Below are 23,000 nucleotides of genomic sequence, written 5' to 3' on the forward strand. Positions count from 1 at the left end.
GTTTGACCATAGCAAACTGCAAATGCTTAAACATGGAAATGCTTAATTTCCTGTCTGAAGAAGGGTCCCGACCCTAAACCTTACCTATCCATGTCCACCAGAGATGGTACCTGACCCGCTGAGTTACCCCGGCACTTTGTAGTGTCTTATTTTGTAAACATGCACCTGAAGTTCCATCGTTCTACATTTTGACTGCTTCACTGCTTAATCTCCTCACGGTATGCCTACTTTGCAGAAGTTCGCCACCTCACTCCAACGGGAATTCTGTGAGACCCTCTCTCACTCCCTCCTTTCTGTGATTCCTGCTGCTCCCCTGCTCTATGACCATGTTCTGACCTGGACTCTCTACCGCAGCCACGCGTATTTCCGCAACATGTGCAGCCATCTTGTGTCTCGGGGCTTGGTCCCATCCCACACAGTTTGGGCCCAACCAAGCTTTCAGGCATCTACACTCAATCGACCACTTCTCACAACAAGCAGTCTGAAGAAGGGGTGCCGACCGAAAACATCGCCTGTTCGTGTCCTCCAGGGAGTTACTCCAGCACTTTGTATCTTTTTTTTTTGTAAACCAGCATCTGCAGTTCCGTGCTTCTACGTGGAGTATAGCAAATTTACCGGCTCCAGATGAGAACTAAAATCACCATGGCCCTGAAGGCTAGGATCCATGAGCTGGGTTAGTAGATAGACACAAAATGCAGGAGTAACTCAGCAGGACAGGCAGCATCTCTGGAGAGAGGGAATGGGTGATGTTTCGGGTCGAGGCCCTTCTTCATTCTATACCACTCTCTTCAGGCCTATTCACTATTCGGCAAGTTTCAATGAGGTTCCCCTCTCATCCAACAGTCTCCAGCGTCCCCTGTTCTTTTGCTTATTTGGTTCAGTCGCCTGCGATCTTTGGCATCAGCTTGGAAAGTTTGGGGCCGGTCCAACATTGCAACACATTCCACATCTGCAACCACTCAGGAACGTGCCCAAGGGTGAGATGTACTCAGCACATGCTGTAGGCAAATCCAGAAAGCTGCAAGTCACAGCATTGCTATTTCACCCTTCAACTGCAGACTTCACTCACTAGCAATTCCGGTATGTCCAAATCAACAACAGTCCACAGCTCAGTAATCAGAGTGAACCAGGAAATAAGGGTGTGCAGTGGACACCATTGTTTCACATGTGCGGTGCCCACCATGAGTCAGAGTGAAGGTGGATAAAATTGCGGGAGAAACTCAGCGGGTGAGGCAGCATCTATGGAGAGAAGGAATAGGTGACGTTTCGGGTCGAGACCCGGAAGGGTCTCGTCCCGAAACATCACCTATTCCTTCGCTCCATAGATGCTTCCGCGTCTCGACCTGAAACGTCACCTATTCCTTCGCTCCATAGATGCTGCCTCACCCGCTGAGTTTCTCCAGCATTTTTATCTACCTTCGATTTTTCCAGCATCTGCAGTTCTTTCTTAAACACTAGTCAGAGTGAGTACTGTTTGCCATTAATTAGGTGGGTGGCATTATACACTATAAATCGTGTGTAATAGAAACATAGGTGCAGGAGTAGGCCATTTGGCCCTTCAAGCCTGCACTGCCATTCAATATGATCATGGCTGATCATCCAACTCAGTATCCTGTACCTGCCTTCCCTCCATACCCCCTGATCCCTTTAGCCACAAGGGCCACATCTAACTCCCTCTTAAATATAGCCAATGAACTGGCCTCAACTACATTCTGTGGCAGAGAGTTTCAGAGATTCACCACTCTGTGTGAAAAATGTTTTTCTCATCTTGGTCCTAAAGAATTTCCCCCTTATCCTTAAACTGTGACCCCTTGTCCTGGACTTCCCCAACATCGGGAACAATCTTCCTACATCTAGCCTGTCCAACCCCTTAAGAATTTTGTACGTTTCTATAAGATCCCCCCTCAAACGTCTAAATTCTAGCGAGTACAAGCCGAGTCTAGCCGTAATAACATATCAATGAGGTATGTAACACTGCTCACCATTAATTGGGTGTGTAACATTGCTCACTCATGTGTGACACTGCACACTATCAATCAGATGTTTAACTTTGCTCACTGTTACTCCGCTCACTATTAATCAGATGTGTTGCATTGCTCACTGTTAAAGCAGGTGTGTAACATTGCTCACTATTAACCAGGTGTGTGATACTGTTCACTATTAATCAGCTCACCATTAATCAGGTGTGTAACATTGCTCACTGTTAAGCAGGTGTGGGACATTGATCACTATTACTCAGTGTCACCCTCATTACTAGTAAACAACATATTTGATCGATGGTGAGTAAAGAACCTGCTGACTAACTGTGAGTAATCTGTACTGGATTGATGGAACATTAATCAATGATGAGTACTGGCCAGCTGTATAAATGGTGATCTGTGAGGCCCCTTCGGGAATGTTTACCGGCATGGTGGTGCAGCGGAGAGTTGCTGTCTCACAGGGCCAGAGACATACCATGGTTCGATCCTGACCACGGGTGCTGTCTGTAAGGAGTTTTTGTATGTTCTCCCTGTAACCAGCATGGGTTTTCTCCAGGAGCTCCGGTTTCCTCCCACACTCCAAAAACCCGCAGGTTTGTAGGTTAATTGGCTTGCCAACATGGTAAATTGTCTCTAGTATGTGTAGGATAGTGTTAAATGCGCAGGGATTGTTGGTTGGCGTTGACTCGGTGGGCCGAATGGCCTGTTTCTACGCTGTACCTTTAAACTAAAAATTACGGCATTCTACTCCCTTGCTTTTGCTTCTCTTCACTGCAGACGTATCCAAACACAAGGCAGAGTCCAGAGCTCAAAAATCACCATTTTAGCTCTCTGCTAATCAATGACCAACCCACTCACATTCATCACAAGCTGGTTATTGATCTGTTCATCCGAGAGATGCATTGTTCAGTATTAATCACCGACGTTAATCAAATCTGTTGCCCGCTTATCATTGATCAAGCTGCCCTTTTACATTGTGATCTGGATATCTCTGGCAAAGTCAGCATTTGTTGCCTTCTATCATGGCCTGTGAGAGGATGGGGGTGAGCTGCCTTCTTCAACTGCTGCAGCACAAGTTATATGTAGGAGTAGAATTAGGCCTGTAGCCCTGCGAGTCTACTCTGCCATTCAATCATGGCTGATCTCTGCCTCCTAATCCCATTTTCCTGCCATCTCCCCAGAACCACATGTCCATCTGGTGAAGATGCTCCCACAATGTTGTTGGGGAAGAGGTTCCCAGACCTAGATCTGGTGACAGTAAAGGACTGATATATTTCGCGTGCAGAGTAAGTGACTTGCAGTACTTAATGTTAAATCCTACCCTCACCTTTCCCCTCCCCTACAATCTTGATTCCCCTACAATCAGTCTGAAGAAGGGCCCCGATGAAGAAAGACTGGATAGACTTGGTTTATACCCTCTTGAATTTAGAAGATTGAGAGGGGATCTTATAGAAACTTACAAAATTCTTAAGGGGTTGGACAGGCTAGATGCAGGAAGATTGTTCCCGATGTTGGGGAAGTCCAGGACAAGGGGGTCACAGCTTAAGGATAAAGGGGAAATCCTTTAAAACTGAGATGAGAAGAACTTTTTTCACACAGAGAGTGGTGAATCTCTGGAACTCTCTGCCACAGAGGGTAGTTGAGGCCAGTTCATTGGCTATATTTAAGAGGGAGTTAGATGTGGCCCTTGTGGCTAAGGGGATCAGGGGGTATGGAGAGAAGGAAGGTACGGGATACTGAGTTGGATGATCAGCCATGATCATATTGAATGGCGGTGCAGGCTCGAAGGGCCGAATGGCCTACTCCTGCACTTAATTTCTATGTTTCTATGATCTGCAACATCACCTGCCTGTCCCCTCCAGAGATGTTGCCAGGCCCGCCTAACTGCGCCAGCACTCTGTGTGTAGTTTGGTGTAAACCAGCATCGTTTATGCATGATTCCAGCATCTGCAATTCCTCATGTCCCCATTAAATTCAGATAACCTGATTTCTCTGGTTGTACATGTCATCCGTTTGTTGTAGACACAACATGCTGGAGTAACTCAGCGGGGGAGGCAGCATCTCTGGAGAACATGGATAAGTGACGTTTTGGATCGGGGCCCCATGTCATCCATTTGCAATATTGGCTCAGCTTGTTTATCTCTCCCCACCCCCAATGCCCCACTTTTTTTAATCTCAGGGAGTGGAGAACATTCCCACTCTGACCAGCCGGGCATAGTCAAGAGAGTCAAGAGTCAATTTAATTGTCATTTGGACCCCTTGAGGTCCAAACGAAATGCCGTTTCTGCAGCCATGCATTACAAACAAATAGACCCCAGACACAACACAATTTACATTTTACATAAACATCCATCACATTGCTGTGATGGAAGGCCAAAAAAAACTTATCTCTCCACCTTCCTACTCTATGTTTCGCAACTCCTGCATTCTTTAGTCCAGGCTCTGACCGCTCCCATCCTTTCATTGACCACATAACCTTGTTTTAAGCTTATCCTCATGGTCACTTTAAAAAAAAAATTGTTTTCCCTTATGGCAAAGATTCGCCCTCCCCAAAGCTTCATGAATTAATTTTCTCCCCTTCTCAGTTTTGTCAAAGAGTCTGTACGGAGCTTTTACATTCTCCATGTGACCACGTGGGTTTCCTCCGGCAGTTCTGGTTTCCACCCAGACTCTGCTAGGGCCCAGGGTCATCGCTGATCGGAGTGGATTCTGGGCTGAAGGGCGTTTCCACTCTGTAAAGTCTACGTCTTTGAGCTGAAACATCAATTGTTTCCCTGTTTCTCTTCCCACTGATGCAAACTGATCTGCCCAGTCTTTCTAGCATTTCCTGTTTTTATTTGGAGTTACGAATTGCATCTATTTTTAAATATATATTTTCTGATTTGTATGTGCCACGTACTTAAACTCCCTCCACCCAATGTAATAACAAAGAATTGTAGATGTTTGTCTATACCAAAGATAGACACAAAGTGCTGGAGTAACCTAATGGGTCAGCCAGCTCACTGGAGAACATGGGTAGGTTTTGGGTCAGGACCCTTCTTCAGACCGATTGCAGTGAGAGGAAGAAGGCTGGAAGAGAGGTGGTTGTAGGGAAAATCCTGCCAAGTGATTCCTGAAGGGTCTGAGGAAGAATTCCGACCCAAAATGTCACCTATTCAATCTGTCCAAGCAGAATATGAGGTGCTGTTCCTCCAGTTTGGTTGTGGTCTCACTGACAATGGAGGAAGCCCAGGACAGAAAGGTCAGATTGGGGATAGATACAAAGTGCTGGGGTAACTCAGCAGGTCAGGCATTATCTCTGGAGATAAAAAGATGGGTGACGTTTCAGGTCAGGACCCTTCATACCTTCCAGAATGGGAATGGGAAGGAGTTAAAATGGTTAGCAAACGGGAAATCCAGGGTGACGAAGCACAAGTGTTTGATGAAACAGCCTAGTCTATACTTGGATAGACACAAAATGCTGGAGTAACTCAGTGGGACAGGCAGCATCACTGGAGAGGAATGGGTGACGTTCCGGGTCAAGACATTTCTTCAGAAAGAGTCTGAAGGGTCTCGACCTGAAACGTCACCCATTCCTTCGCCAGAGATGCTGCATGTCCCACTGAGTTACTCCAGCATTTTGTGTCGACCTACAATTTAAACCAGCATCTGCAGTTCTTTCCTATACTTTGTGAGTATATGCTTGGTCTTGTCGATGAACATTGTTCATAAGGACCATGGCAGGAGCCACAGAAGGCTATGGAGGTCAAGTCAGTGGGTATATTTAAGGCAGAGATAGATTCTTGATTAGTACAGGTATCAGGGATTATGGGGAGAAGGCAGTAGAATGAAGGCATGATTAAATGGCGGAGTAGACTTGATGGGCCGAATGGCCTAATCCTGCTCCTGTCTCTTATGAGCCAGGGATTGTGCTAGGATGGATGGAGTGAGGGGAGTATTGTCTACGGGAGAGGAAGGTGATATTGAGAACAAGAATAGTATGTAGTCAATTCAGGCTGCAGAAATAGAGTTGGGTGTGCATGCGAATCCATCCCCCATGCCAGACGTAGTGGGAAGCGAGAATATTTCTTGTGCAATCACACAGTAAAATTAACTCAAAACATATTTACTGAAACCAGTCATCGCACTCCAGGCCTGGGCGAGGAGTCAGCTGGGAAAACGGAAGTAAGCTGATTCACATCGTTAAAATGGTGAACTAAAACTGATGAATCACACCACGATGAGCTGATAACAACTGCATATTGCACCACTTAGAGAATAGAGTAAAAAAAATAAAATAGGCAATCTGGAGAGGGTGCAGAGAAGAATTACATGGATGTTGCCGGGACTGCGCTCCCTCTATAAGCTGGGAAGGCTAGGACTCTACTCCTTGGAGTGCAGGAGGATGAGGGGTGATGATCTTATAGAGGTGTATAAAATCATGAGGGGGATAACCATAACCATATAACAATTTCAGCACGGAAACAGGCCATCTCGGCCCTACAAGTCCGTGCTGAACAACTTTTTTCCCTTAGTCCCACCTGCCTGCACTCACACCATAACCCTCCATTCCCTTCCCATCCATATAATAGAATATATATATATAATAGAATATAATAGAATTCCCTTCTCATCCATAAATAGAATGAATGTAACAATCTTCTTGCATCTAGCGGTTGGACAGGCTAGATGCAGGAAGATTGTTCCCAATGTTGGGGAAGTCCAGAACAAGGGGTCACAGTTTAAGGATAAGGGGGAAGTCTTTTAGGACCGAGATAAGAATTTTTTTTTCCCCACACAGAGTGGTGAATCTGGATTCTCTCCAACAGAAATGAGTTAATTGGCTATATTTAAGGGAATTAGACGTGGTTCTTGTGGCTAAAGGGATTAGTGGGTATGGAGGGAAGGCAGGTACAGGATACAGAGTTGGATGATCAGCCATGATCATATTGAATGGCGGTGCAGGCTCGAAGGGCCAAATGGCCTACTCCTGCACCTATTTTCTATGAAGTCTTTTACCCAGAGTAGGGGAATCAAAAACACTGTTTAAGGCAAGAGGGACAGGATTCAATATGAACAAGCGACAACATTTTCCACTCAGATTGTGATGGGTGTGGAATGAGCTGCCAGAGGAGGTAGTTGAGGCAGATACTATAATGATATTTAAAAGACGCTTGTTTAAGAAAGAACTGCAGATGCTGGAAAAAAAAAATCAAAGGTAGACAAAAATGCTGGAGAAACTCAGCGGGTGAGGAGGCATCTATAGAACGGGTGAGGCAGCATCTTCATTTGCTCCGTAGATGCTGCCTCACCCACTGAGTTTCTCCAGCATTTTTGTCTACCTATAATAGATACTTGTACAGTTACATGGATAGGAAAGGATTCGGAGGGAGATGGGGCATCTTTATCGATCTGAACATTGGACCAAAGGCCGTTTCTGTGTTGAAAATAACTTGCGAGTCCAACTGCTAAACATGTGGCACACAAACGTTCCATGATTGCACCTCTGCACTGGCGACATGTGGATATACAGCTTAAGTATTAGGCTCTGCATCAGAGTTCAGCAGAAACTAACGTTGCCCCTAGTCCACCGACAATCCCCGAAGATCAAGGATGAATTACTTTCACTACGATCCTGTGGGTTTTGAGGTGACTGATGCACGAACCAAACGCACTCCACAGAGCAGACTGGGAGCGTTTCATGTGTGTCCTTTAACACAGGAAACCAAGGTACTTGTAATTCTTATCTACTTTAAGGTGGGAGTAGAAGGATTTGTTAACCTGAAGGGCAACTGCTCTCCCCAGAGAGTGGTATGTATATGAAACAAACTGAGAGGATGTAGTTGAGACATGCAAAATACCATTTAAGAGTTTGTTTTGGACACCTGGATGTGTAGGGAATAGGGGGATATGGATCACACACACACAGACTGAGGTGATTTGTTTGACTTGGCATTATTGTGGCCGGTTCCTGTTCATTTTTAAAAAAGGCATTTGGACAGGTACATGGATTGGAAAGATTGAGGAGGATATGGGCCAAACCCAGGCTAATGGGACAAGTATAGAATATCTTGGTCAGCACGGATTATTTGGGCTGCGGGACCCATTTCCTTGGCGTGTGATTTTATTTGGACTATTTTAAAGGGGGCGAAGGTTTTAGCAAGGAATTTCAGTTCCATATGTTGTACGTCAGGAACAGCTTCTTTCTCTTCAATCAGACTCGAGAATGGTCCTTCTTTAAGCTAGGATACAGCCCTGGCCTTTCAGCCCATCTTTGTAGACATTAGACTTAGTCTGGACCCATTACCCTCCAACACCAAGAAACCATGATGTCGACTATTCCTCTCCCTCAGATACTTTATGACACCAGGTTCCTCCAACAAACTATTTGTCACCATCTCAGATGAAGGCTTTGATCACACCCTCAAATCTTTTCCTGGCTGCATAGTCATCTCTTCTCATGACAGGTTGGAATAGATTGTTGATTTCAACATCACAACAGGCTGGCCTGTCAAACGCAGCATAAATTGGGCCTCAAGAGGAAGGTGGAAGAGCTGGGCTGGGCAGGTTGCCTTGGTTTGTTAATCCACAGAATCGAGCACTTTCGCCACTTAATTTCAAAGCCAGCACCAGGTTAAAGTGCAATAACCCACTGTATAGTACAATGACTTCAAAACAGGTTTGCATGAGGTAATGCCAGGTATTATGTACCTTCCAGTTACTAATTAACAACAGCAACCAAACAAGAGTAATGTAGCCAACACAGAACTATCTCAACACCCATCTGCAACTCATGACATTGACTAGTCTGTGATACTGGTGCAAACATCAAATATTCTAAACCAGAGGGCAGATTTTTTAATTAGAAGTTTATTTCACTTCAAAATGAAATCAGTTATAAGGCACTGGATAGCATTATAATCGATACATTCAGAATGTTTTTAAAAAGATCATAAATTATCTAAAAATATAGTACTTTATCATTAAATATACAAAACATTCCAAAATCTTCAATAAATAATTTAAATATAATCTATTGTGCATTAGACAGCTTAGAAAAAGTTTGTACAAATACTTGGTACAATAGGTTAATGCGTTGTATGTAGGTACCCGATTACCAACAATGCTGGCAAGGCGCAATCCCTGGCAATGGGCATTCCCTTCCTCTGCTACATCAGGACGTATGCTCCCACCATCCATAGATACCCTCCTCCCACCTCTGTACACAAGGGCTACAGGTGAGGGAGCACAGAGCCAACCAGACACCCCTCCCAGTCAGACAGACAGGGGGACAAATACCGACACCCTACAGTCACACATACACCTTGGGGTGAAACTCGAGAGACATACGCCCCCCCACCAGCACACATACACAAGGGGTGCCACATACAACTTGGGGCACAGGCAAGGAATGCCCCTAGTCCGTCAGCGACACATACTCCCAGGCAGAAGCAACACCCCAGGGTAACACACACACGGGCAAGTTTGATACTGGACACACCCCTGGTCTCTCATATACTTGGGGTGGTAACACACACACACATTCCCAAATCACAGGCAAACCAAAACAATTAACATTCTCTCAATGGGAAAGATATCACCGCCCCTTGCCCCCTTTAGTCTTTCACACCAGGGTACAACAGCACCCACAAACCCGGAGTGGAGGGTGACACCCTTGGGGAGACGGCACCCAGCCACAGACACAGCTTGGGAGAGGCAACACCCCGATTCACTTCCCTTCTCCACCTCCACCCCTCCCTCAGTCCGACACGGAGATCCGGCTGAAGATGGGCAGCCGCCGGCCCTGCTCGAAGATGGGCGACTCGGAGCCGCTGCTGCTGGTGTCGTCCTGGTCGGAGAGCGAGTCTGCGGACGGGCTCCTGCCGGCCATGGGCAAGCCGGGCGCCCGCTGGAGCTGCTGGTGTTGCCGCTGGTGTTGGTGTTGGTGATGGTGGTGCTGGCGGCAGCAGCAACTTCCTCCTCCTCCTCCTCCCTTGCCCAGCCCCAAGCCCAGAGTCCGGGCCAGCTCCAACTCCAGGTCAGGACTGAAGGCTGCCCGCAGCGCGGCCCAGTCTAGCGCAGGGCCGGGCGAGGCTGAGCCCAGGCTGGCGCTCTGGCGCAGGCGAGGCCGGGCCCCCCTCTCCTCCTCGGGGTTGTGGATGAAGTGGCAGCGGGTGCCGTAGGGGCAGAAGCCGGTGGTGTGGAAGGTGCGGCACGGCTCCGTCTTGTACTTGGGGTGGCGGCTGAGGGAGCGCAGCTCGGACAGACCATGGGCGAACTGGCACTTGTCCCCATAGCGGCAGAAGCTGCTCTCCTGGAAGGGGCGGCACAGCTCGGTCTTGTAGCGGGCCGACGGCGAGGGAGAGGGCGGCATCAGCAGCGACACACCCCGCCTCTCCTCCTCCTCTTCCTCCTCCTGCTCCTGCCCCCACTCCACGTCGCACAGCCCCGGCTCCCGGAACCCCAGCCCCAGTCCCAGCCCCGGCGGGCCCCGGCACCCCGGCAGCGGCAGCTGGCTGGTGGAGTAGCGGCGGGAGGTGACGGGCAGCGGCGGACCCACCGCCCGGCTCTCGGGGCCAGACTTCCAGGCGGAGAAATCGTCGGGATCCAAGAAGCTCAACTGCGGGGAGAGAAGAGAGGGGGAGAGAGTCAGTCGGTGTGGGAGGGCGGAGGCCCGCGGCGGCGCGCTTTACTCGGGAGCGCGCACTCGCACTCTTGCATTTACCCCACAAAGCGCGCTCCCGCCCCTTGCATTCAACTCAACCCCCCCCCCCGGGAGCGTGCACGACCCCTGCCCGTGCATTTAGCCGACCCCCCCGGGAACGCGCACTCGCACACTTGCATTTACCCCCACAAAGCGCGCTCCCGCCCCTTGCATTCAGTCCCAAATCGGGAGCTCGCACTCTTGCATTCAACTCACCCCCTCCCCGGGAGCGCGCACCACCCCCCACTGTCCGTGCATTTAGCCGCCCCCCGCGCGCCTCGCACACTTTGCATTTAGCCCACGAAGCGCGCTCCCGCCCCCTCCCCACCCACGGGAGCGCGCCTCCCCACCCCGGCCCCTGCATTCATTCACCCGTCCGGGAATTGCGCGCTCCCGCTGCTGTCAGTCGTGCCCCCCCCCCCTCCCCTCCTCGGCGACACGAATGCTCGTGCACTCACCCCCGGAGCGCGTGAACCGCGACCACGCAAACACGACCGGCCCGGGGGCGCGCCTGCTCCTCTCCCTGCGCGTTCACACACAAACGCCCAGGGAACTGGGATCACGCGTTGACCCGTCAGCACCCGAGCATCGTGCCCGCGCAAACCCCCACACCCCTGGAGCGCGCGCTGCACGTGCCCGCGCAAATCCCGGCAGTGCGCTCCCCTTAATCACGCCGAGTAAACCATATAACAATTACAGCGCGGACACAGGCCACCTCGACCCTTCTAGTCCGTGCCGAAACCCCATCGGGAGCGCGCCTGCCTTGCCCACAAACTCCTTGTCCATGGACTCTCCACCCTATCGGGAGCGCGCATCCATCCCACACCAGCTCCACCAACACGGGAGCGCGCATCTCCACCCCGGCTCCAACGCCCGTCGATCGGAGTCGCTGCATTGCACCCAGTCCTCGCTCCCTCACCTCAGACACCAGCTCGCACAGCTCCCTGAAGTCCGACATTGCAGCAGCGCGTGTATCCGTGTCTGTCTGTGTCCGCTCCAGCCGCGTTCTGCCGCCCAGCGCCGCCGCCCCGCCTTTATATAGTCACGGGGGCGGGGCCAACGGGAAGCGTCATCGTCGGGGGCGGGGCCTCGACTGGTCTGTGATGTAATGGGTGAATCACCGCGGGGGGCGGGGCCAGGCGGCGGGGAGTCCCCGAACCGGACATTGTATCTGTCACTGGATCTATCTATGGCTCTGTCTCTGGCTCTGGCTATGTCACTGGCTCTATCTCTGGCTATGTCACTGGATCTATCTATGGCTATGTCTCTGGCCCTGGCTATGTCTCTGGCTCTATCTCTGGCTATGTCACTGGATCTATCTATGTATCTGTCACTGGCTCTATCTATGGCTCTGTCTCTGGCTCTGGCTATGTCACTGGCTCTGGCTATGTCTCTGGCTCTGGCTATGTCTCTGGCTTTGGCTCTGGCTCTGGCTATGTCACTGGCTCTGGCTATGTCACTGGCTCTGGCTATGTCTCTGGCTCTGTCACTGGCTCTGGCTGTCTCTGGCTCTGTCTCTGGCTCTGGCTATGTCACTGGCTCTGGCTATGTCACTGGCTCTGGCTATGTCACTGGCTCTATCTCTGGCTCTGTCACTGGCTCTATCTCTGGCTATGTCACTGGCTCTGGCTATGTCTCTGGCTCTGGCTATGTCACTGGCTCTATCTCTGGCTATGTCACTGGCTATCTCTGGTGCCTGGCTATGTCACTGGCTCTGGCTCTGGCTATGTCACTGGCTCTGGCTATGTCTCTATCTCTGGCTATGTCACTGGCTATCTCTGGCCCTGGCTATGTCACGGGCTCTGGCTATGGCTCTGGCTCTGGCTATGTCACTGGCTCTATCTCTGGCTATGTCACTGGCTCTACCTCTGGCTGGCTATGTCACTGGCTCTATCTCTGTCTCTGGCTATGTCATTGGCTCTATCTCTGGCTCTGGATCTGTCTCTGGCCCTGGCTATGTCACTGGCTATCTCTGGCTATGTCACTGGCTATCTCTGGCTCTGGCTCTGGCTATGTCACTGGCTCTGGCTATGTCACTGGCTCTATCTCTGGCTATGTCACTGACTCTCTCTGGCTCTGGCTATGTCATTGGCTCTGGCTATGTCACTGGCTCTATCTCTGGCTATGTCACAGCCTCTGTACCTGTCACTGGCTGTCTGTCTTTATCTATGTTATTGGCTGTCAGTGTCCATGTCTGTGTCTCTTTCACTGTCTCTAGAATTCTCACTGACTGTCTCTGGGTCTAGCTCTGTCTATCACCCGGCCCTGTCGCCCAACACTTGTTTTCCATCTCTCTCACCATCTCAACTGCTTCACTCTCTCAGCTTGTCCCTGTATCTCTCGCCATATTTCTCTCTCCCCCATGCTCGGTTCTCTCCTCTCTCTCTCTCCCTCTCTATCTGCCTTTCTCTGTATATTTCCCTATCTTTATCTCTCTGCTTCACTCTCAATGTCTCAGAGCTCTCTCTCTCTCTCTCTCTCAGCATGCCTGTCTTTCTCTGTGCTTGTCGCAGTTTCTCACATAGAGTCCAAGACTCATACAGCACTGAAAGTCCTTTGGCCCAACGCCCATGACGACCAAGATGCCCCAACTATCCTAATCCCACCTGGTCTCATTTGCCCCGTATCCCTCTAAACCTTTCCTATCTATTGTATGTACTTGTCAAAATGTGTTTTAAATGTTGTTATTGTACATGCCTCAACTATCTCTTCCGGCAGCTCATTCCATACACCTGCCACCCTCTGCGAGAAAAAGATGAACCGCAGGATCCTATTAAATCTTTTCCCTCTCACCTTAAACTTATGGCCTCTGTTTTTTTATTCTCCAGCCCTGGGTAAAATCTGTTCACCCTATATATTGCCCTCGTGATTTTATGCACCTCTATAAGATCACCCCTCATTCTCATGTACTCCAAAGAATATAGTCCAAGCCTGTCAAAACTTTCCCTGTCTCTCATGTGTCAGTGTCTGTGTGCGCCAGTGTTCACCTGTCTGTATGTGTCTGTGTGCGTGTGTCAATGTGCGCATGCCTGTGTGTTGTGTGTGTGTGTACAGTGGCAGACTGGTCAGCTTGCCCGATGGCAAGTGGGCCCCTGATGAAGTGGGCCCCCTATATCAAGTGGGCCCCTGATGAAGTGGGCCCCCTTTGTCTTCTGGCAACCAATATTTTTAGACCCAGTCCGCCACTGTGTATGTCTGTGAGTGTGTGTGTCTGTGAGTGCGTGTGTGTGTGTGTGAATGTGTCTGAGTGTGTGTGTGAGTGTGTCTGTGTGTGTGCCAATGTGCGCATGCCTGTGTGTTGTGCGTGTGTGTGTGTCTGTGAGTGTAAATGTTTCTGTGTGTGTGTCTGTGAGTGTGTGTATGAGTGTGTGAATGTGTGTGTGTGTGTGTGAATGTGTGTGTGTGTGTGTGAGTGTGTGTGTGTGAGTGTGTGTGTATGTGAATGTGTGTGTGAGTGTGTGTGTCTGTGTGTGTGTCTGTGTGTGTGTGTGTGTGTGTGTGTGTGTGTGTGTGTGTATGTGAGTGTGTGTGTGTGTGTGTGTGTGTGTGTGTGTGTGTGTGTGTGTGTGTGTGTGTGTGTGTGTGTGTGTGTGAGTGTGAGTGTGTGTGTGTGTGTGTGTGTGTGTGTATGAGTGAGTGTGTGTGTGAGTGTGTGAATGTGTGAGTGTGGGAATGTGTGTGTGTGTGTGTGTGTGTGTACATCTGTGTGTCCTTATGTGGTCCACTTGTGTTGAGGTCTCCCCGTCTTCTCGCTCCCCGGGGCCGCGCAGTCTCTCACAATCCGCTCTCCCAGCGAGCCCTATCCCAGTGAAACTCTCGGGCAGACCACCCCGTTCACCAGTGACCCCCCCCCCCCCGACATGGCCATTCTTGAGCCACAGCCGCGAAGCCAGAAGGAAACCGCACACTCTTACGAACTTGCCATGATTCATCGGATAACAATCTTGCGTCAGCGTTCAGTTTGCACTTTGGTGGTTCGACACTCAGCCCAACACATCTCTGGGTCCCGGCCAGTGTTTATCTTTACATCAATCTCACAAAAATAAAAAGACTATTTCTGCACATTCTTGCCAGCTGCTGGACGGACGTAGCAGAGAGAGAGGGAGAGAGGGGGGGGGGGGGGGGGGGGGAGGGGGGGCAGAGAGACAGAGAGGGGGAGAGAGAGAGGAATGGGAGAGAAGGAGGGAGGGGGGAAGAGAGAGGGAGGGGGGCAGATGGATTGAGTGGAGAGGGAAAGAGTGAGAGAGAGACAGAGAGGAAGGGGGTGGGGGAGAGACAGAGAGAGACGAAGAGAGCAGTTAAGAACACAAAGTGCTGGAGTAACTCAGCAGGTCAGGCAGCATCCTTGGAGAACATGGATAGATGACGTTTCGGGTCGAGACCTTTTCTCAGCCTGCAGTAAAGCACATTCCTATCGAGAATTGCCTACATACTAAACTCAGGAGCCTTGGTACCTGTGTGAAACGAGGCACATGTGCACGGAATATTTCTTCACCGTCTCAAGACATTTTAATTTTAAAATGTTCATTCTTGAATTGGTGATCAAAAACGCCCAAAAATCAACCTGCCGGAGGGGCTAGAGCCAGGAGGAACTGCATGTGCTGTAATCTTAAGCAAAACACAAAGTGGTTCAGGAACTCAGCCGGTCAGGCAGCATCTATGGAGGGAAATTCCAGTGGAATTCTCTGCCTCAGAGGGCGGTGGAGGCAGGTTCTCTGGATGTTTTCAAGAGAGAGCTAGATAGGGCTTAAAGATAGCGGAGTCAGGGGATATTGGGAGAAGGCAGGAACGGGTTACTGATTGGGGATGATCAGCCATGATCACATTGAATGGCGGTGCTGGCTCGATGGGCCGAATGGCCTACTCCTGCACCTATTGTCTATTGTCTATTGAAAATGACAGATGGTGTTTCGGGTTGGGACTGATTGGTCTTTGTGTTCATTTCCTCCACAGATGCTGCCTGACTGGCTGAGTTCCTCCAGCACTTTGTATATTTTTCTCAAGATGCCAGCACCTGCAGTTCCTCTTGTCTCCAGTTGCTTAAGCAGGTTTTTTTTGTGAACTTTCTTGATCACCAATTGAAGAATTACCTTGATGTTTACGCTCAGGCTCCAGAGTTTAGTGTACAGGGAAACAAGGTGGCGCAGCGGTAGAGTTGCTGCCTCACAGCGCCAGAGACCCGGGTTCGATCCTGACCACGGGTGCTGTCTGCACGGAGTTTGTACCTTCTCCCCGTGACCTGCGTGGGTTTTCTCCGGGTGCTCCGGTTTCCTCCCACACTCCAAAGACGTACAGGTTTGTAGGTTAATTGGCTCGGTAAAAATTGTAAATTGTCCCAAATGTGTGTAGGTTCGTGTTAATGTGCAGGGATTGTTGGTTCGGCACGGACGTCACCCATTCCTTCTCTCAAGTCATCCCCGCTGAGATACTGCAGCAATTTGGGTCTATCTTCGGTTTAAACCTGCGCGGTGTCTCCAAACTAAACTAAACTAAAGTGCTGGAGTAACTGATCAGGCCAGGTCAGGCAGCATCTCTGGAGAACATGGAGAGGTGACGACAGGAATTTGAAGTTCAAACGCGTCCCAAGCGCTGACAAGCAGCGGGACAGCCGGCTGTGTTGTGTCTGGTTGCAGCCTGGGGTGTATAAGCGAGCTGCTCCCCCTCCCCTCTCTTCCTCTCCCCACCCCTCTCGTCTCCTCCTCTTCCCTCCCCTCTCCTCCCCTCCCCTCCCCGCTCCTCATCGCTCCTCCTCTCCCCTCTCCGCTCCTCTCTATCCTCCTCTCCTCTCCTCCTCTCCCTCCTCTCCTCTCCCTCCCTCTCCTCTCCTCTCTCTCCTCTCTCCTCCTCTCTCTCTCCCCTCCCTCTCCCTCTCCTCCCTCTCCTCCCATCTCCCTCTCTCTCCTCTCTCTCTCTCTCCCCCTCTCCTCTCTCCCCTCTCCTCTCCCCCCTCTCCTCTCCTCTCCCTCCCTCTCTCTCCCCCTCTCCCTCTTCTCTCCTCCTCTCCTCTCTCCTCTCCTCCTCTCTCCTCCTCCCCTCCTCCTCCCCCCTACTCTCTCCCCTCTACTCCCCTCCTCTCCCCTCCCTCATCTCATCTCCTCCCTTTCCCCTCCTCTCTCCTCTCCTCTCATCTCCTGTCCTCTCTTCTCATCTCCCGCTCTCCCCTCTCCTCCCCTCTCTCTCCCCTCTCCGCCACTCCCCTCTACCTCCTCTCCCCTCCCCTCTCCTCCCCTCCCCTCCCCCCTCCCCACTCCCCTCATCCCCCCCTCTCCCACTACTCCCCTCCCCTCCCCACTCCTCTCCTCTCCTCCCCTCACCACCCCTCCCCTCCACACTCCTCCCCTCCCCATTCCTCTCCTCCCCTTTCCTCTCCTCCCCACTCCTCCCCTCCCCTCTACTCCCCTCCCCTCTCCTCACCTCTCCTCTCTTTCCTCCCCTCCCTTTCCCCTCCTATCTCCTCTCCTCTCCTCCCATCTCCTGTCCTCTCCTCCTCTCCTCATCTCCTCCCATCACCCTCCCCTTCCATCCCTCATCTTTTCTCCGCCCCTCTCCTCTACTCCCCTCCCCTCCCCTCCCCCCTCCCCTCCCCTCCTCTCCTCTCCCTCTCTGTCTATCGCCAGCTCTGTGTCCCTTCTCCATTGACTCCAGTGTGGAGGTGGGGCCGCGCTCAAAGCTTGCCTCTGTGCGCTGTTGACTTTGGCCGTTTCCTGCCGCATCCCACGGCATTCACACAGCTCACATGTTAGCTCACGCAACAGAGAGGCAACTGTGCGAGAGAACCGAGGCGGAGCTGGGGGGGGGGGGGGAGGGGGGGGGGGGGGGGTAGGAAAACACATCCACTGCCGCCTTGCAACGGCATTTGGATAAGTAAGAGGAGAGATGACATAAGGAACTGCAGAGGCTGGAACCTTGAGCAATACACAAAGTGCTGGAGGAAAACTCCAGGAAATATCAACGGCAGAGATAAATAGATTCTGATTAGTACGGGTGTCTGGGATAATGGGGAGAAGGCAGGAGAATGGGGTTAGGAGGGTAAGATAGATCAGCCATGATTGACTGGTGGAGTAAACTTGATGGGCCGAATAGCCAAATCCTTCTCCTATCACTTATGATCTTTTGATCTTATGAAAGGGAAATGAGAGATGTAACTGGTGATATAGAACAAAAAAATGAAAGATATGCAAAAAAAGTAATGGTGATCGAGGAAAGGTTGAGCCCACAATGGTCCATTGTTGGCTGTTGGCTGTGATGGACAGTTTTGTATTCTAAGAACTATGTTCAATGCTATAAAAATGCAAACCTTCCTGTTCCTTTCACTCATTTTCTTTGCATTGCCTTCCTTAAAGCTGGTAATCGAGTTGTGTCTGAAAAAGGGTTTTGTCCCGAAACGTTGCCTATTTCCTTCACTCCATAGATGCTGCTGCACCCGCTGAGTTTCTCCAGCACTTTTGTCCACCTTCGATTTTCCAGCATCTGCAGTTCCTTCTTAAACAGAGTTGATCGAGAGATGCTCTCCACAATTGCAGTCCCTGCTCTTGCATCTGATCACATCTGCTCCGACATTATTCCGCAAACTTTTTTGAAAATCCAATAAAATGTTTCTGTGGTTTACTGTCATGGATATCATGTTCCAGAGAAACAGCAGAACAATACCACTCACCTCATCCCACAAACTCCCCAGGGACTGACTCATCGTCAAAGCGGAAAATCTATATCCTAAATAAGCTAATCGGCCAAAGAACCCAGGGCAAAATGAGAGGAATGTATCTGTGCATTGTGTTACACTCTGGAATGCTCCACTTTAAAGTGCAGTCATAAGGTCACAAGTGATAGGAGCAGAATTAGCCCATTCGGCCCATCAAGTCTACTCCGCCATTCAATCACGGCTGATCTATCTCCTCCTCCTAACCCCATTCTCCTGCCTTCTCCGCATCAGTTTAGTTTATTGTCACGTGTACGGAGGTACAGTGAAACGCACTTTGTTGCGTGCTAACCAGTCAGCGGAAACCAGTGCATGAAAACCAGTACATGTTTTCTCACAGAGAGTGGTGAGTCTGTGGAATTCTCTGCCTCAGAGGGTGGTGGATGCAGGTTCTCTGGATACTTTCAAGAGAGAGCTAGATAGGGCTCTTAAAAATAGCAGTCAGGGGATATGGGGAGAAGGCAGGAACGGGGTACTGATTGTGGATGATCAGCCATGATCACATTGAATGGCGGTGCTGGCTCGAAGGGCCAAATGGCCTACTCCAGCACCTATTGTCTATTGTCTATTACAACCAATCCATTTCCAGTGTATAGATACATGATAAGGGAATAACATTTAATGCAAGGTAAAGCCAGCAAAGTCTGGTCAAGGATAGTCCCAGGGACATCAAAGAGGTAGATAATAGTTCAGTACTGCTCTCTGGTTGTGGTAGGATGATTCAGATGCCTGTGTTTAAGAAGGAACTGCAGATGCTGGAAAATCGAAGGTACACAAAAATGCTGGAGAAACTCAGTGGGTGCAGCAGCATCTATGGAGCGAAGGAAAGAGGGAACGTTTCGGGCCGAAACCCTTCTTCAGACTAAGTTCAGTTGCCTGATAACAGTTGGGAAGGAACTGTCCCTGAATAACCATAACCCCTGACATCTGGAGGACATGGACAGGCAACGTCTTAGGTCTCCCCCAGAGGAGGTGGTTGAGACAGGCATCATCACAATGTTTAAAAAACCTTTGGATAGGTGTATGGATAGAACGGGTTTAGAGGGATATGGGCCTAAAAGCAGGCAGGTGGGACTAGTGTATATGGGGCATGTTGGCCGGTGTGGGCAAGTTGGGCCAAAGGGCCTGTTTCCACACTAGAATTCTATGACCATTCAGATTAAACTGTAGTGGGTGAGGGAGAGGGGGGGGGGGGGGGGGGGGGTGACTGCTTCGTAACTCACATATTGGTCTGAGACCTCAGCATTTATAATGTTTAAGAAGGAACTGCAGATGCTGGAAAAAAATCAAAGGTAGACAAACATGCTGGAGAGGCATGCTCAGTGGGTGAGGCAGTTTCTCCAACATTTTTGTCTACCTTCAGCATTTATAATTGTTCTTTTTCCAGAAGTGATCTATTATTGAACAGCAAATGAGTGCAATTTGAAAGATCATCGAGGAATGGGGAAACCTGATGAGCGCGTGATGATGCTATTAAAGTAAGTGACCACATCCATGATTATAAATAGACGCCCATCTCAAAACAATGATGCCTCGGTCACACCTTTATGAACTCAGCGTTCGGTCCCGGCTGGCCGATCTTGGCCAGATGTTGGCCAGATTTAGACATCTCACACACCAGGAAGGGTACGGGGAATGTGAGGACAAGATTCACTAACACTAGGTGTGAGGGTAACCAGAGACAGAGATTGACATTACCTTGAGGAAGGGTTTCGACCTGAAACTTTGCCTATTTCCTTCGCTCCATAGATGCTGCCTCACCCGCTTAGTTTCTCCAGCATTTTTGTCTATCTCCGAAAGATTGGCATTGGTAGTTTAAAAGATGCTGGTATATATGTGTGTGTGTGTGTGTGTGTGTGTGTGTGTGTGTGTGTGTGTGTGTGTGTGTGTGTGTGTGTGTGTGTGTGTGTGTGTGTGTGTGTGTGTGTGTGTGTGTGTGTGTGTGTGTGTGTGTGTGTGTGTGTGTATATATGTGTAAGAAGATAGATACAAAATGCTGGAGTAACTCAGCAGGACAGGCAGCATCTCTGGAGAGGAATGGGTGACGTTTCGGGTCGAGACCCTTCTTCAAACTACGTATGTATGTGCGTATATGTATAAGAAGGGTCTCGACCCAAAGCGTCACCCATTCCTTCTCTCCAGAGATGCTGCCTGCCCTGCTGAGTTACTCCAGCATTTTGTGTCTATCTTATTTTTATATATACACACTTATATACATACACACACACAGGTATAGATATGTATATCTATCTATCTATCTATATATATATATATATATATATATAGTAATACTTTTTTTTGGCTCTCTCTATATATATATATATATATATATATATATATATATGAAAAATATATATAAAATATATATATATATATATATAGAGAGAGAGAGAGCCAAAAAAAGTATATACTATATATATATATATATATATATATATATATATAGATAGATAGATATACATATCTATACCTGTGTATATATATATACATTTTATTGACATATATATATATAAAATATATATATGTCAATAAAATGTGACGTCAAGATCATATAATATTTATCACCACGGTAATCCTGTTAAAGATAATCCCTTTGTCCACTCCTCCTTTCTGTTTCCCTCTCACTCGCTCTGCAATGTAATTTACTGCATGCAGTTTACGAAGGTCATACTTGCCCCTGAGATAAGGTAAGGTTGACAAGATGAGGACATGGCTTTAAAAAAAGTCCTGCCTCGATGGGCTGAGAGGCAGGGGCCCGTAGCCTCGTAGGAGAGGAAGGGGCCCAGTGGAGAGCGAGGCAGCGGGGGCCCGCATGGGGCCATGAGGGGGTCAGGGGAGGGGGCACTTGTTGCCACAGGACGGTTCAGTGATCTTTGTGTAACGTTGGCCGCGTGTACTGTACTGCCCAGGTGAGCTATGCTGTGTGGTTTTACCAGGTTCCACGCAGAAACACAGCACCTTGGCGCACATGACAATAAATAACCTGTCACTGAATCATTGATCGGGCTCATCCTCAGCTGCAGTGGACGTGACTGTGTTTGTACCTGCACCTGTAGCCTCAATAACAAGTGGGTGGTTGGCTGTGGCAAGCAGTGGCGCGTTGCATCAGGCCTGTTCCACACACCGACGGCCTGCCCCAGGCGCTGGGAGACAGATGTTATCGTGTACGGGCAGATGTGGTACGTGCAGGCTTGCTCCGCTACTATGTCAGCCACTGTGACTCAGAGCCCTTCTACCTCTCTGAGCTCAGGCTCAGGATCAGGCTGCCACAGGGCAACACCGCCCCTCCCTCGGGAGTGGAGCCCAGGCAAAAACTCAAAACCCATAACCATTTGTGAAAACGGGATCCGGTAACACACACCTCGCCCCCTTGAGACCCACCCCCCGTCCTGCAGCCGACTCCCCAGGAAGGAATTGGACAGGGTAGATGCAGGAACTGTAACCCTTGGTTCGGGACTTCCCCAACATCGGATTGTTAGTTCAGGTTGGGGAAGTCCCGAACCGGGGAGGGGGTCACAGTTTAAGAATAAGAGGCAGGCCATTTGGGACTGAGATGAGGAACAACCTTTTCACCCAGAGAGTTGTGAACCTGTGGAATTCTCTGCCACAGAAGGCAGGGGAGGCCAATTCACTGGATGTTTTCAAGAGAGAGTTAGATATAGATTGGGGCTAACGGAATCAAGGGCTATGGGGAGAAACGGGGTACTGATTTTGGATGATCAGCCATGATCATATTGAATGGTGGTACTAGTTCGAAGGGCCGAATGGTCTACTCTCTCACGTGTTTTCTATGTTTCTATGATTCATTGTTTCTATGAAAGGCGGGTGGTCATAAGGTCATAAGTGATAGGAGCAGAATCAGGCCATTCGGCCCATCAAATCTACTCTGCCATTCAATCATGGCTGATCTATCTCTCCCTCCGAACCCCATTCTCCTGCCTTCTCCCCATAACCCCTGACACCTGTACTAATCAAGAATCTATATCTATCTCAGCCTTACAAATATCCATTGATTTGGCCTCCACAGTCTTCTGTGGCAAAGCATTCCACAGATTCACCACCGTCTGACTAAAGAAATTCCTCCTCATCTCCTTCCTAAAGGAACGTCATCTGAGACCATGACATCTGGTCCTAGACTCTCCCACTCGTGGAAACATCCTCTCCACATCCACTCTATCCAAGCCTTTCACTATTCTGTACGTTTCAATGTCCCCTCTCATTCTTCTAAACTCCAGCGAGTACAGGCCCAGTGCCGACAAACACTCGTCATATGCCAACCCACTCATTCCTGGAATCATTCTTGTAAATCAAGAATCACCATATGTGTCCTTCCTCAGATATGGTGCCCAGAATTGCTCACAATACTCCAAATGCTGCCTGACCAGTGGTTTATAGAGCCTCAGCATTGTCTGAAGAAGGGTTTTGGCCCGAAACGTTGCCTATTTCCTTCGCTCCATAGATGCTGCTGCACTCGCTGAGTTTCTCCAGCATTTTTGTGTACCCTCAGCATTACATCCCTGTTTTTGTATTCTAGCACTCTTGAAAATAAATGGCAGCATTGCGTTTGCCTTCTTTACTACCGGATAGCAACATCTGTAACTACATCCACAGTTAGAGGGGCAGTGAACTCCTGTAGAGT

General features: G+C 49.5%; 1 protein-coding gene across 1 annotated transcript; it reads right to left on the bottom strand.

Annotated features, from left to right (window-relative positions):
- Positions 1 to 8,810: 8,810 nt before the first annotated feature.
- On the bottom strand, positions 8,811 to 11,721 carry LOC129714228 (mRNA decay activator protein ZFP36L1-like). Its single transcript, XM_055663760.1, has 2 exons — positions 11,582 to 11,721; positions 8,811 to 10,578 (listed from the first exon to the last, which is right to left on the bottom strand). The coding sequence occupies exons 1-2, from the start codon at positions 11,618 to 11,620 to the stop codon at positions 9,718 to 9,720; spliced, it is 900 nt and encodes a 299-aa protein (XP_055519735.1). The 5' UTR covers positions 11,621 to 11,721; the 3' UTR covers positions 8,811 to 9,717.
- Between the last annotated feature and the right edge of the window lie 11,279 nt (positions 11,722 to 23,000).

This window comes from Leucoraja erinacea, chromosome 38 (assembly GCF_028641065.1).
Source record: "Leucoraja erinacea ecotype New England chromosome 38, Leri_hhj_1, whole genome shotgun sequence".
Classification (NCBI taxonomy): Eukaryota; Metazoa; Chordata; class Chondrichthyes; order Rajiformes; family Rajidae; genus Leucoraja; species Leucoraja erinaceus.